The sequence below is a fragment of the Natrix helvetica genome, assembly GCF_964273705.1.
Source record: "Natrix helvetica genome assembly, chromosome: W".
Classification (NCBI taxonomy): domain Eukaryota; kingdom Metazoa; phylum Chordata; class Lepidosauria; order Squamata; family Natricidae; genus Natrix; species Natrix helvetica.
In genome coordinates, this window is record NC_138555.1 from 54694780 (window position 1) to 54709946 (window position 15167).

Consider the following 15167-nt stretch of genomic DNA (forward strand, 5'->3'; position numbering starts at 1 on the left):
GAAAGTTTTAACCTTGAATACAGAGTACAGAAAAGATAAGTGGAAAAGCTCTAAGGAGTGTACAGCTTGTCTTGGTTGTTTTGACTTTGTTTTGGAATGACGGAGAAAGAAAATTAAATGCTTTGAAATAGACTGATTTACCCTGGGACTGGATACTATAGCTGGAAAATTTGGAAACAAGAAAGAGACTCAATTAAATGTGGTGAAACACAAAATATTAAAAAACTTGTTAAACTTGAACATGGAATGTGGGATGTTTGAAGAGAGACTGGAAATGTTGAAAAATGAACGTTCACCTCTAAAAGGTACTAAAGAAACAGAAAAAGCATTGAAATATATAGAATAGGAGGTTGGAGAAGAACTGATAAAGGGAAATACAAAAGAGAGACAAAAGACTAATAGGATGGAGAAAAAATCTGAAAATAAAAGTCAGGTAGGCAATCTTACTGAGATTTATAGAGATACAGAAGGAGCAGAGAGAGAAAAAGGAAAATACTATCTAAGGGAAGAACAACCTAAAAGTAAAGAGAGAAATACTAGGAAGCAAAAAAGAGGAATCCAAGGAAGGGTTACTCAAATAAATCAAAGAAGAATGATAGGGGAAAGCCAGAAGATATACAAAAGGAAAAAAAGAAGAAAAAAGGGAATCTAAGAGTAGGAGATAGAAGGAGAAAAAGAAAGCTGAAGAAAAATAGAACATCAAAGAGAGCAAGAGATGAGTTGAGAGAAAATGGTTAGGAGGAAAATAAAAAAGACAGATATTGGTAGAAAAGGAAATATGTGGATATTGTTGATGATATATAGCTAAATAAGATATTATTGTTAAGTGTGGATAACCAATTAAGTGAAATGCTTATTATATTAAAATGCATACAGAAACTAGAAATAACAAATGGAAAATGAAACAATAAAGTTGATATACTATTTATGAAAGGGCGAAAAAACCTTTGTTTATTTGTTAAGAAAAATTTAAATTTAAGATGGTAATTAGGAAAGAAAATGTGAGGCTGAAATTAGAAATGATGTAATGTAAAATTAATTAAGTATAAGAGAAAATGTAAAAAGGGGGGGAAACCCAGTCAACACTCTGTCTATAAAGAGGTTTTAAAGTTTGTAACCCCCCCAAAAAAAATTTAAAAAAAAAGCTACTGTGGAAAAATGCTCTCTGATATGAAACTGTGTCCTCTTATCTGAAATCTGAATAAGCTATTCTGTGAAGGAGGAATCAATCAAAAATACACTCATTTTAGTGTATCAGAGAAAAACTAACATACACATGATGCTTTTGAAGTGGGAATAAGAAGCAGCATATTAATATACAGTGTATATAAAAAGTCTGCACACCTGTTAAACTGCTAGATTTTTGAGATGTAAAAAAATCAGACCAAGATAAATCATTTCAGTTTTTCCCCACATTTAATACAACATACAAGCTGCACAATTTTAAAAAAAATCTGCAAAAGCATGTGGGAAAATGTGTTATGGTCCAATGAAACCAAGGTTGAACCTTTTGGCCATAATTCCCCAAAGTATGTTTGATGCAAAAACAACACTGTGCATCACCAAAAGTACACCATACCCACAGTGAAGAACGGTGGTGGCAGCATTATGCTTTGGGGCTTCAGCTGGAACTGGGGCTTTAGTTAAGGTGAAGGGAATTATGAACAGTCCCAAATATCAGTCAATTTTGGCACAAAACCTTCAGGCCTCTGTTAAAATGTTGAAGGTGAAAAGGAATTTCACCTTCCAACATGACAATGACCCAAAGCATACCTCCAAATCAACAAAAGAATGACTTCACCAGGCAAAGATCAAAATTTTGGAATGGCCCAGCCAGAGCGGGGACCTGAATCCAAGCGAAAAATCTGTGCAAAGGAGATGCACTCTCAATCTGACAGATTTTGAGTGATTTTGTAAGGAAGAGTGCACAATGATTCCCAAGGCAAGATGTGCCATGCTGATAGGCTCCTACCCCAAAAGACTGAAAGTTGTTATAAAGTCAAAAGGTGTAGTATTAGCAAATACTAACAAATGCTAAGATGTACTATTAACAAATACTAATACTAAGCTAATACTAACAAAGTATTAGCTTAAGGGTGTACACACTTATGCAACCACATTATTGTATGTTTTTTTAATCCCCATCCCCACCCCAAGGTTTTCTGATTGTTTTTCAATTGAATTGTACGGCTTATATATTGAAAGTGGAAAAAATTCTGAAGTAATATATCTTGGTCTGACTTTTTTTATATCTCAAACATCTGGCATTTTAACAGGGATGTTTAGACTTTTTGTATCCACTGTACCTACAGTAGAGATGCTTGAACATTTTAGAGTTCTGTACATTGAATGTATCTGATCATTTTCATGTTTTCAGAAAAAAAAGATCCCAAAATGTGTAATTCTCAATCTTTGTAGTATGTGTATCTCCTATGCTGCCTTATGGAAAGATTTTTGCCTTATGGAAAGATACATAATTGTATCACTCACTGCTGAGAAAAGTGATATAAAACTGCTATTGAAAGCTTAAAGCAAAATTTCTCAGAAAAATGATAATCTATTAGAAGAGTTTAAAAACCACAAGTTGCTGAAGTGTTTCCTCCATTTTAGTAAAGAACATAATGTTGTAAGGGAGGGCAATGCACACACATACAATTTAAAACTACATGTACCTTTGTAATCAGATTCTAGGTATGTACCCAAATTTCCACATTTTTATATATTTCTATTACTTTTGAAGTATCTTTAGTTGTAGAGGAGGGACAGCAACATAAATGATTATCTAATGTAGCACACCAAATTAAAGCTTCAATCGAAGGTATTGGTACAACTCCTGCAAAAGACAAGTCCTTGCTTATAAGCAAAGAACAATTTTAACAACATAACTTAGTTGCACAGAAACTCTTACAAACTCATAATTGGTGTCAAAGAAATTGCCTGGGAGCAGGGAGAGAGAGGAAAAGAAAATATTTAATAGAAGTTACTTTAATAGCTCTATAACTTTGAATAGATTTTAGGCCACTATAACAAATTGTTTCAGGTAGAACATTAACCGGCAGTCAGTGCCATTGTAATAAAAATGCTCAACACAAATGGCCATAATATATATACATAACATTAATTGAACAAGTTGATAAAATCTGAGAGGATCTGAAACATCAAGGATATCCCTGCATTTTTAAGTCATTGACATGGAGTGGGGGAGGGGAGGAGATAGAAAAGATGGGTAGAAGTTCATCATGTATACTCATTAACTCCAGCTGTCAGTCTTCCTAGAAGCTAATAAGAGCTAGTGAGACGGTTTCAATGCAGCTTTCTTTAACTTTAGAACATTGAAAGAGGAGCATCCTGCTTCATTATTTTTCATAATCTAGTTATTTTTAAACTCTCAGGATTTCCAGACAGTTGTTGTAACAGATGGCGATCCAGTCTGGCTGAGTTGATGCCCACTGTACATTGTTAATTTCTCCTTCTGCTGTGTAAGCCAAGATTGGATCCTCAATGGCACGAGGCATTTGCTGAATATCCCAAATGAGAGCTTGATGGTCATCCGCTGTCAAAGGTGAAATACAGATTTAGTTAAGTTTTCTTTGCAGATAATTTATTCACCCAGGTATCTCAAAATAGGTAAGAAAAGCCTTGAGAAATCTTTGGGGTTGTTACTATCAAATACCGTCAATCCTCTTTGAGTTCTATGGTTTTATGTATCAGGACCAGTGGTGAGTTCTGGATCCCATTGCAACCGTACTGCGTCCTTACCTTTTGCAACGCTTCCGCGAGCCTCCACGACGCTCCAGCTGCTTGGCAGAGCGTCACGCAGGCACCGTGTGCATGCGCAGAAGCGCCAAATAGCTCAAATACAGGTAAGGAGCTCGGGTGGGTGGGTGGGCTCCAGGCAGGCACCGGTACGCCCATACCGGGGCATACCACTTGCAATCCACCACTGATCAGGACATAGTAAAAATCATCTGGTCCTTAGCAGTTCTTAAAAGTAGGCAAATGCAACCTCAGATGAACAATAATACATGACATTTTACACCACGTCATCATTTATTTTACAAAAAGAAAGCCAAAATGGAGAAGCCTTAGAGAGGGTTGTAAAGCACTATGAAGCGGTATATATGTCTAAGTGTTAGTGCTAAGTGCTAATACTCTTGGGAGGGGGGGAGGTTGTCTGAAAGAACCCCAGGGCAATGTGCAAGTTGTACAACCAAAGAATGGTTAAAGCCAAAGAAAATGTTTTGGAATGGCCAAGTCAAAGTCCTGACCATGAGGAAGGACCTGAAGTGGGAAATTCATATGAGCAACTCCATCAACATCGCTGAGTTGAAGCTGTTCTGTAAGGAGAAAAGAGCTAAAATTCCTCAAAGCAGCTGTGCAGGACTGAACAACTGCTGACTAGCTCAGAACCCAAATTATTTGTAGGAAATGTAGGTTAGATAGTAAGATGCAAAGAGGATTATGGAACTGAAAACCAATGAATCAAAGTCTATGCTATGTTTGACAAGATTAAATAAAATAGATAATTACAAGTTATGTTTAAATGATGAAAAATGAGAGCAAATATATAAATGTAGATATCTTAGTATGCTATAGTAGTATGCTAGTATACAAAAGAAAGGAAAATAGAGAAATGTTAAGATATGCAAATGCTAATAGAAAAGTAATAAATAGTATGTGGTCTCTTGACTTTACTGACCGAATAAAACTGCTTGTATATAAAAGCATGTTTTAACCCCCACTGTTATATAGAAGTAAACCATGGCTATATCAGAAGAAACATAAGTGTAAGTGGCTGACGTCGCGGCAAGATCGGATGTGAGGAGCGGGTCTCTGCGCTCTTGCACCAAGTTCTCCTCATTGGAGGGCTCTGAAAGCAGCTAAAGCCACCCTGTAGGGGTGGTGAAGAAAAGAGTGTCGCCCTACAGGTTGTGGAGAGCAGGAACTCTTCCGTTCAACTCATGGCTTCTTCCCTCTCGTCCACAATGAGGAAGTGGGACAGCCGAGACAACAAAGAAATGTGCAGGAGCGGTGTAGTTGAACAGTGACTGGAGCTGGGTGAGAAGATTCCTTTTTTATTTAGACCCTAACTTTAAAAGAAAAAAAATCCAGGAAAAGAGACTCTTAGAAGTATTTCTTAAAGTGGCAAACAACCATAGAGAGAAAAATCCTAGACCTGAAAGAAAGGAACTAAGGAGAGAAAAGCTAAAGACCTTTTAAAACATAGAAAATTGTACTTTTAAACTGGGTAGGCATTGTTTTGGAAAGACATTATAAAATGCTGGAACTATCTACTTGAACAGCCGACTTTGTTTCCATAAATTGAACTAAAATTGGATTAATCAATTTATCAGACTTGAAACAATACTGAAACCTAAGCTGAGGGTGCCATCTATACTGGTGGATGGAAAATATACCATACCCCTACAAGCCTGGGAAAATTCCTGATAAGAAAAATAAACAACATTCATCTGGAGGACTGGTGATACTTACTGTTCTATAACTATCTATTTTATGATTACTGGAGGCTCTATTGTGAGAATAAGGAAGACACTTAAGTAAAGTAAAGTGACTTTTGATTTGTGGAAAGCTGCCTGGACTACTTAAATGGAACTGATTAATAATCCTGAGATGTAAAACACTATGATTATTGAACTTTCAGAGGAGCAACATTGGACTTGAATATATTGTTTTTGGACTATTGAGTAAGAGAGGGACTTACTAAAATAAGACAAGATGCTCCACCAGGGGGAAATCAGTGAGATTTCAAAAGAAATGGTTACCTTAAGAGATTTAAAAATGGAATCGAATAACCTGGAAGTTTCTTTTGAAAGGGAGATAGGGGTGTGGGTGGACACAGCTTAGGAGGATAGAGATGGGAGATGGGGAGAAATATTCAGAATGAATACCTCAAGGATGCCCAATTTAGGATAGTCCAACGGCTCGTGGACATTGATTTACAATATCTACGAGCCAGAGCCAATAAAACTTGCTCCCCCCTGACTCTCAACCAAGTTAATAACTATGGATTGAGGATGGCTTCCTATTTTTATACCCTAACCATTCCCAAGTATAGAAGAGCTTTTTCCCTAGCTCGCTTCAATGTCTTGCCCTCAGCACTTCTGGATGGTCGTTACAAGAGGCTCCCGATTAATAAGCGGCTGTGCCCTTGTGACAGAGCCGAGGTTGAGACAGCGGAGCATGTCCTTCTATTTTGCCCTATGTATAGCGCGGACAGATCTAGGTTACTGTCTCTTCCTGAAATCGTCCCTTCTGGTCCTGATGGCCGTGATTTGTTTGTGCATTGCCTTGGGGATTTCTCCTCGTACATCACCTCTCAGGTTTCCAGGTTTTTCTTGAGAGCTGTGACCATTAGAGGAGAGAGCTGTAACCTCCCTTAGTTGGGCTTTTGGTGACTGGCTGCTGTGTCTCTTTTGTACTGTTCGTGTTTTGGTCTGTGACTGTAAATAAAGTATTATTATACTTCATTCAGAATGAATGGTGAAGACACAGATGCTGATAAAGACAAAGATCCAAGAGAGGAGTATGGGAGGCAAGCTAAAAAACGAATAGGAATTGAAGTATTAAAATGGGCAAGAGATGATAGATAGAAAGGAATTATTATTTTTTCTTCTTTTCTAATATAAAGATGATCTGATTAAAAACTAGAATAGAGGTAGAAATAAGAATACACACCTTTATATAAAGCAATAGTTAGATGGAAAGATTGGAGACTGAAAGATGGTACTATTAGGTACGTTTAAATAATAGGATGATTGGTACCAGAATGGCATACTGAGACTTTGAATAACTAAATAACGAAGGACAATGTCTTAATATAAACATGTGTATTAACACTAGGATTAGTAATGGTGGCCTGACTAGAAGCTAGAATAGAGGTAGAAATAGGAAATAGGGGGAATATTAGCAGATATAATGTTTATATAATAGAATATAAGTAATAACTAGATGGAAAGATTAGAGGTTGAAAGATGGTATTACTATATGTGCTTAATAATATAATTGGCATTAAAAACGAACATTGAAATATTGAATAACTACTCTAAAACAAACATGTATATTAATACTAGGACTATTATTCCTATTTTTATCAGAATGAATTATACCCAGAGGCCACACTGTTCATGTATTGATATTGTTGTATATTTAAAAATAAAAATCCAGAAATCACACAGAAAAAAAAGAAGAAACATAAGTGTAAGTGGAATGTAGTAGAAGAGCTGTGGACTTCCGGTGGTGACGTTGAGGCAAGTGCGGGGAAGAAAGCAGGGCTCTGCTTTTCGAACCCCGATATACACGTTTGGAGGATCCCCCAGGGGGATACGCTGAGCTTGAAGGGTGAAGCGGAGAAGTAGGGATACCCCAGAACGAACGAGGCGAAAGGCGATCGCCCGTTACGACCGGGGATACCCTTTTTAACCCATTGTGTAAGCGTTCGCTGCTTGCTTCCCTTAATGGTGGACCTGAAGCCTCGGCAAACCACCAAATAGAAGAAGGGAGGAGATTTAAATCAACTTTTGCTACATTGTTGCAATGCCTGATACCAGTGAAAACAGCAGAGAGCTACAGGCTGGGAAAGACGTACCGCAGATTATAGAGGAGAACGGGCAAACAGGGAGACTCCAGAGATCCGGCGAGAGAATCCCACAACTAAAAAGGCCACTGGAAGAGGTGAGAGCGACAACTTTAAAATCCAAAACTAGCCCGAAGAAACGAGGGGAAAAAAATACGATCTGGCTGGGGTTCCTGTGGACTCGGGCAGCAGGAGAAAGGAGACAGAAGGAGACATTGAAAGATCGCGCTATACCGGGGAACAGCAGCGGACGGCCATTAATTATAGAGCAACAAAGTATCAAGGCGACATTGTAACAATCTAGAAGAGCCCGGATAATTGTGTAAAATTGAAAGAAAGGAACTGAAAAGAATTTAAAGAAGCTCTGAACTTAAAGAAACACAGAGGAAAAGTGTTGAATGAACTGTCTATATTAACAATACATAACTATATACAATTGTTATAATCTTTATAATCAAATATTTAAATTAATTAATATTTAAGACAAATAGCTCTATTTATATTTATATTTATTGCTACATTGTTATATCTATAAATAAGTAAGTGTGAAACCCTGTGGCAATTACTAGTTATATATACTTATATATTATGCCTATGCTACAAACGTTTAATCAAGTTAAAATTTAGTATTATTAAGGACAGAGTGAACAACCTAAGCACTTAAGTACTTAAGATATAGTATTGTGGATGTTAGTATGAACAAATATTGAGATCCCCCCTCCCTGTCCTCCCTCCTTGCCTATATAACCCCTTCTGCCAACACCTCTAGATATTATTGTATAATCTATATATATCATTATCATTATATGTATTATTTAAAACTTATATAGTATATTAAGATTACTGTGGATATATTAATACAAGAAAAAAAAGGGGGGGGAAGATTGAATGCCAATTTGGGACAATATATACAAGATACTTTTAGAACAAGATAAAACTATAAGAGAAATGGCAAATATAACATCAACAGCACTAAGAATCGGAAAAAAGACGAACATTAACCCTGCGATAAATCCAACAACAAGGGGATCGACTGCCTCCCCAACACCCAAAGGATCAACAGAAGAAATAAATGCAACAGAAAAAACAAACGCAGGGTCAAATACTGAAAATGTACAGACAGTGCTGCAAACCATCCAAGAAACCATGTTAAAACTCCAAGAAACAGTAACAAAAAACCACAATGAAATGAAAATAGATATGAATGAAATAAAAGCAGAGATGTGTGAAATGAAAAGCGAAGTCAAGAATGACATACAGAAATTAGATGATAAAATGGAAACCATACAACATTCTCTGGGAAAAAATGAACAATTAATAAAAGAAGTAGAAAAAAGAACAGAACAGACAGAAATGAAAATAAACCAGGTTGAACAACAAATGAAAGCATCAAATAAAAATCTAGAGGAATCGCTTATTCATATGGAGATGGACCGCGCAGCTTTCTACCTCCGCTTTCAAAATGTGACAGAGGCAAAAGATGAAGACCTAACTATGATAATGTCCGGCTTAATTGCAGAAACTCTAAATAGAGATAAGCAAGAGATCATAAATGAATTGGACGACATCTATAGAGTCACCACCAATTATGCTAGAAAACATCGACTACCCAGAGAAGTGCACATCAGGTTCGCAAGGAAAAAAGTAAGAGACATATTATATAAAATAACAAGAGACGAACCGATGATGTACAAGGGGAAGGAGATACTAATACTAAAACAAATTCCACGAAGAGTGAGGGAACAGAGAAGAGACTACCAATTCTTGGCGACGCAATAAATTAAGCGGGAGATACTATTCAGATGGTTAATACCAGAAGGGATGTTAGTAACATGGCAGGAGAAGAGAATCAAAATTGACAACCTTGAAAAAGCACAGGAATTATACGAGCAATTAATGTATCCGGAAGAGAAACAAAATACTGAAGAGGAGATAGAATATAGAAGAAAGGAAGAAAGACAACAAAAGGCAAGGGAGGGAAGACAGGGAGGACGTAGCAGGGAAGAGGAAGAACAACAGAAAGAAGAGGAAGTAAGACCAAAAACAAGAAGTCAAAAAAGAAACTAGAGGCAATAAAGATAAGGACAAGTAGAGAATTAGGAGAATGGAAGAAGAAATCCAACTACTATCTGTAAATATCAATGGTTTAAATTCGCCAACAAAAAGAAAACATATCTGGACAAAATTAACAAAACAAAAAGCAGACATAATATGTCTACAGGAAACACATATCAAACAACAAGATATAAAATACTTAGAATGTCTGAAATTGGGAAAATTATATACAGCATCGGCAGAAGAAAAAAGAAAAGGATTAGCAATCTATGTTAAAGAGAGGATAAAGAGAAGCTTAATTTATGCAGAGCCAAGGGGAAGAATATTAATATTAGAGATATGGATAAACCAAAAACCAATACTGCTGGTAGCAATTTATGCCCCAAACGAAGACCAGAAAAATTTCTATAAAAAATTACATGAAAAAATTAGAGAAGTAGGAGGGAAAAACATTTGTATAATAGGAGACTATAATGCCATAGTAGATAGCAAAAAAGACTATGTAAGTGACAAAAAAACTAAAAACAAAAAAAAGTATTACCAACAACGTGTTTGGAGATGATGGAAGAGTTAAATCTGATAGACATCTGGAGAAAAATGGAACCAAAAAAAAAAAAAACAATTTACCTTTTACTCCAACCCACACCAATCTTGGTCACGGATCGACATGGCATGGATGAATGGGGAAATTGGGGCAGAAGTACATAAAATTGAAATACTACCAAACACTTGGGCAGACCATAATCCCATTAAAATAATCTGGAAAGGGGGGAAAAAAACTAGACGAAGATGGACATTAAATCTGCAAATATTAAAAGAAAAAGAATTTATCCAAAAATGTAAGAATGAGTTGGAACTATTTCTTAAAGAAAATACAAAAGAACAGACATCAATACAAAACTTATGGGATACTATGAAAGCCTATACACGGGGAATCATTATAGCTTATTCAGCAAAAAGAAATAAAGAAAAATGGGCACAACAGAAAGTATTAGAGAAGGAAATTGAGAACCTAGAAAAAGAACTCCAAAACAAACCACAAAGTGACAAAATTAGAAAAGATTGGATGCTAGCGAAACACAAATTAAACATACTAGTTCAGGAAGAAATAGTAAAAGACTTTAACTTTAACTTTTATTTGATTTCTAAACCGCGCCCTCTCCCAGAAGGGACTCGGGGCGGTGTACAGTCATATTAAAAACACAATAAATATACATAAATATAAATATAGCAATAGATATAGGTGTGGCTGGAGGAGGTAACATATAATTTACTGTACAATAATAGTTAAAGTTCAAATTTAAAATTTAAAAAATTTAAAAATTTAAAAATGCATTAAAAAACTACCCCTAAAAAACTATCCTGGGATAAGATGTTTGCCAGGAGGTATACAATGGGACTATAAATGGGCCAGGCCAGCTAATTGGAACAGGTGGGTCTTGAGTTTCTGTCGGAAGGAGCGGAGGTCGGTAGTAGTTCTGATATCGGGGGGGAGGTCATTCCAGAGGGTTGGGCCCATCACAGCGAAGGCTCTACTCCTGGGCGCCACCCGTTGGCATTGCTTAGTGGACAGCACCCGGAGGAGTCCCTCCCTGTGGGAGCGAATTGGTCGCAGGGATGTATGAGGTAGGATGCGATCCCGCAGGTAACTAGGTCCTGTGCCATGGAGCGCTTTGAAGATGGTAATCAACACCTTGAAACGCACCCGAAAAACCACAGGCAGCCAGTGCAGCTCGCGCAGGAGAGGTGTTATGTGGGAGTACCTGGTACTCCCCATAATAGCCCGCGCGGCCGCATTCTGAACTAGCTGCAGTCTTCGGGTGCATCTCAAGGGGAGCCCCATGTAGAGAGCGTTGCAGTAGTCCAGACGAGACGTCACCAGCGCATGAGTGACTGTGCGTAGGGCGTCCCGGTCCAATAGGGGACGCAATTGGCGCACCAGGCGAACCTGGTGGAACGCCCCCCTCGCCACGGCTGCCACATGGTCATCCATCGACAGCCGGGCATCTAGGAGGGCGCGCAAATTGTGCGCCCCTTCCACAGGGGGCAGTTGCTCGCCCCCTATGGCCAGTGATGGAGTCCACTGGTTGAACCGAGGCGCCGGTAGGCACAGCCACTCTGTCTTGGAGGGGTTGAGCCTGAGTCTATTGTCCCCCATCCAGACCCGAACGGCTTCCAAACACCGAGACATCATTTCGACGGCCTCGTTGGGGTGGTTTGGGGTGGAAATGTACAGCTGTGTATCATCAGCGTACAGGTGGTATCCGACCCCAAAACCACGGATGATCTCACCCAGCGGCTTCACATATGTGTTGAACAGAAGGGGCGAGAGGACCGACCCCTGCGGCACCCCACAAGTGAGCGACCTCAGGGTCGACCTCTGCTCCCCTGCCAACACACATTGCGTCCGGTCGGAGAGGTAGGAGCCGAACCACCGTAAAACGGTGCCCCTTACTCCCATCCCCTCCAGCCGGCGCAATAGGATACCACGGTCGATGATATCAAAAGCCGCTGATAGGTCTAATAGGACCAGGATAGAGGAACAACCCCTATCTCTGGCCCTCCAGAGATCATCAACCAACGCGACCAAGGCCGTCTCCGTGCTGTGACCGGGTCTGAAACCGGACTGGCGCAGGTCTAGATAATCGGTTTCCTCCAGATGCCGTGGGAATTGCTGTGCCACCACACTCTCTACAACCTTCGCTAAGAAGGGAAGGTTGGAGACGGGACGATAATTAGCTAGCTCCGTCGGGTCCAGGGAAGGCTTCTTGAGTGAGGGCCTCACCACCGCCTCTTTCAAGGCGGCCGGTAAGGACCCCTCGCCCAGTGAAGCGTTCACTAGACCCAGGAGCCAGCCTCGTGTAACCTCCCAGGATGCCAGTACAAGCCAGGAGGGACACGGGTCCAATAAACATGTAGTGGCTCGCAGCCTCCCACGTAACCTGTCTAAATCCTCGGGGGCAACAGAGTCAAACTCCTCCCAGTGTGGTCCCTCAAGACTCGCTTCTGACGTCTCCCCTGGTCCACTGAAGGGGGCCCATCCACTCCGGATCTGAGCGATTTTGTCCTGCAGATATTCCCCAAACTCCTCTGCTCTGCCCTGCAAAGGGGCTTCCCGCGGCCTCTGTGATAAGAGGGAGCGGGTCACCCGAAACAGGGCAGCAGGGCGGTTATCAGCGGACGCAATAAGAGCGGCACAATGTCTACGTTTGGCAGCTCTTAGTGCCACAAGGTAGGTCCGTAAGTAGGCTCTTACCTGTGTTCAGTCAGATTTGGAGCGTGAGGACCTCCATCTGCTCTCTAGGCGTCTCTTGTGGCGTTTCATCACCCTTAGGTCCTCGGTAAACCAAGGAGCCAGGGTGGTTCGTTGCCGCAGGAGAGGCCGCAAAGGCGCAATGCGGTCCAAGGCCCCAGCAGCCGCCCTATTCCAGGCGGCCACTAGGTCCTCCGTCCGGGAGCGGGTCAGGGCTACAGGAAGTGGCCCAAGCTCCGTCTGGAACCTATCCGGTTCCATCAGGCGCCTGGGGCGGAACCATCTTGGACAATCTGATTCCGCCTCCCCGCGGCGGGGGGTAGCGCCAGGGAAGTCGAGCCGAAGAGATGAGTGATCTGACCATGACAGGGGAGTAACAACCAAATCCCCTATTCCCAGATCACTCGTCCACTGCCCAGATACAAAAACAAGGTCCAGCGTGTGCCCGCCCTCGTGTGTGGGGCCCTGAATTAATTGGGTCAGGTCCATGGCTGTCATGGAAGCCATGAACTCCCGAGCCACCTCGGACGCTTCCCCCGTCGACGGCAGGTTAAAGTCCCCCATAACCAAAAGTTTGGGGGTCTCAACCGCCGTCTCTGAGATCAGCTCGAGGAGCTCGGGCAGGGCTGCTGATGCATAGCGAGGAGCCAAGTATACAATCAGCAAGCCCCACTGCCTCCCTGGGCCCCATTTCACGCCAAGGGACTCACACCCGGATATCTGTGGCACAGTGAACTCCCTCGGTTCCAGACTCTCCCGTATAACTACCGCCACCCCACCACCCTTACCCAGGGCCCGCGGCTGATGAAATGCACGGAAGCCCGGTGGGCACATTTCCATGAGGGGTAAACCGCCCTCGTGGCCCAGCCAGTTCTCCGTTATCCCTGCAAGGTCCAGCTCCCCCTCCGAGATCAACTCATTGATGAGGGGGGCCTTGTTGACAACGGACCTTGCATTGCAAAGCATCAGCCTCAGGCCCTGGCTCTGTAGGTCCTGGCCACCTAGACTGCGGGGGTTGGTACAAGCGACCGGGCGTGTCCAACAGCCACGGTCTCCCAACCGACTACGAGATCTTCTTCCATCCTCGCACCCACCCCTCCCCGTTAACTTAAAATTAACGAAGCAAAATTTTTTTGAGCAAGCAAATAAACCAGGGAGGTGGCTATCTTATAGACTGAGAAAAGAAAGAGAAAAAAGATTAATATATCAACTCCAAGAGGAAACGGGTGAATTACAACACACAATGGAAGGAAAGAAAAAGATCGTACACAAATATTTTGAGAAGTTATATAAGGGGGAACAAATAGATGACAAACAAATACAAGAATATTTAAACAGAGAGGAATCCCCAGTAATACCGGAAGAGATGAAAGAAATGATAACAAAACAAATAACAAAAATTGAACTGAAACAGGCAATACAGAAACAGAAAAATAATAAAACAACAGGCCCAGATGGATTCCCAGCAGAATGGTACAAAATAATAGACGACCTGAATGAATCAATAGAACCCCTGATGCTGGAGATGTATAATGAGACATTGATGAAAGCAAAAATACCGAACTCATGGAGGGAAGCATACATCACGTTAATATCTAAAGAAGGTACAGATCAAAACCAAATTCAAAACTACAGGCCAATCTCGTTGTTGAATGCTGACTATAAAATATTTGCAACAATAATAGCGGAGAGACTAAAAAGATTACTAAATGACTACATACATCCAGATCAAAATGGGTTTCTCCCAACAAGACAAATTACAAATAATACCAGAATAATAGCTAATATCTTGGAGTATTATGAGGTGCATCCAGAGAAACAAGTGGCACTTGTATTCCTGGATGCACAGAAGGCATTCGATAATCTAAATTGGCAATATATGAAACAACAAATTAAGAATATGAATTTAGGAAACAAATTTGAAAGATTAATAGAAACAATATACTCCACCCAAAAGGCAAACATACTATTGAATGGGGAAAATACAGAGTTCTTTGAAATAACGAAAGGAGTGAGACAGGGCTGCCCACTATCACCTCTGCTTTTTATTTTGACGCTAGAAAGCCTTCTGATACGAATTAGAAAAAAACAGGAAATAAGAGGAACCAAAATTAAAAACGAAGAATACAAAATACAGGCCTTTGCAGATGACTTGGTATTTATTATAGAAGATCCATTAGAAAGAGGGAACAGGTTAATGCAAGAACTAGGAAAATATGGAGATATGGCAGGATTAAAAATTAATAGAGAAAAGACCAAAATAAT

At 40.4% G+C, this 15167-nt stretch overlaps 1 protein-coding gene across 1 annotated transcript in view; it reads right to left on the minus strand.

Moving 5' to 3' along the window:
* Nucleotides 1-2952: 2952 nt before the first annotated feature.
* Nucleotides 2953-15167, minus strand: part of LOC309400852 (DDB1- and CUL4-associated factor 7-like) — an 82265-nt gene continuing 70050 nt past the window's right edge. Inside the window, exon 7 of the mRNA XM_081969561.1 lies at nt 2953-3553. Within this exon, the coding sequence (XP_081825687.1) occupies nt 3381-3553 (173 nt within the window). The 3' untranslated portion in view covers nt 2953-3380. The remainder of the gene's footprint in view (nt 3554-15167) is intronic.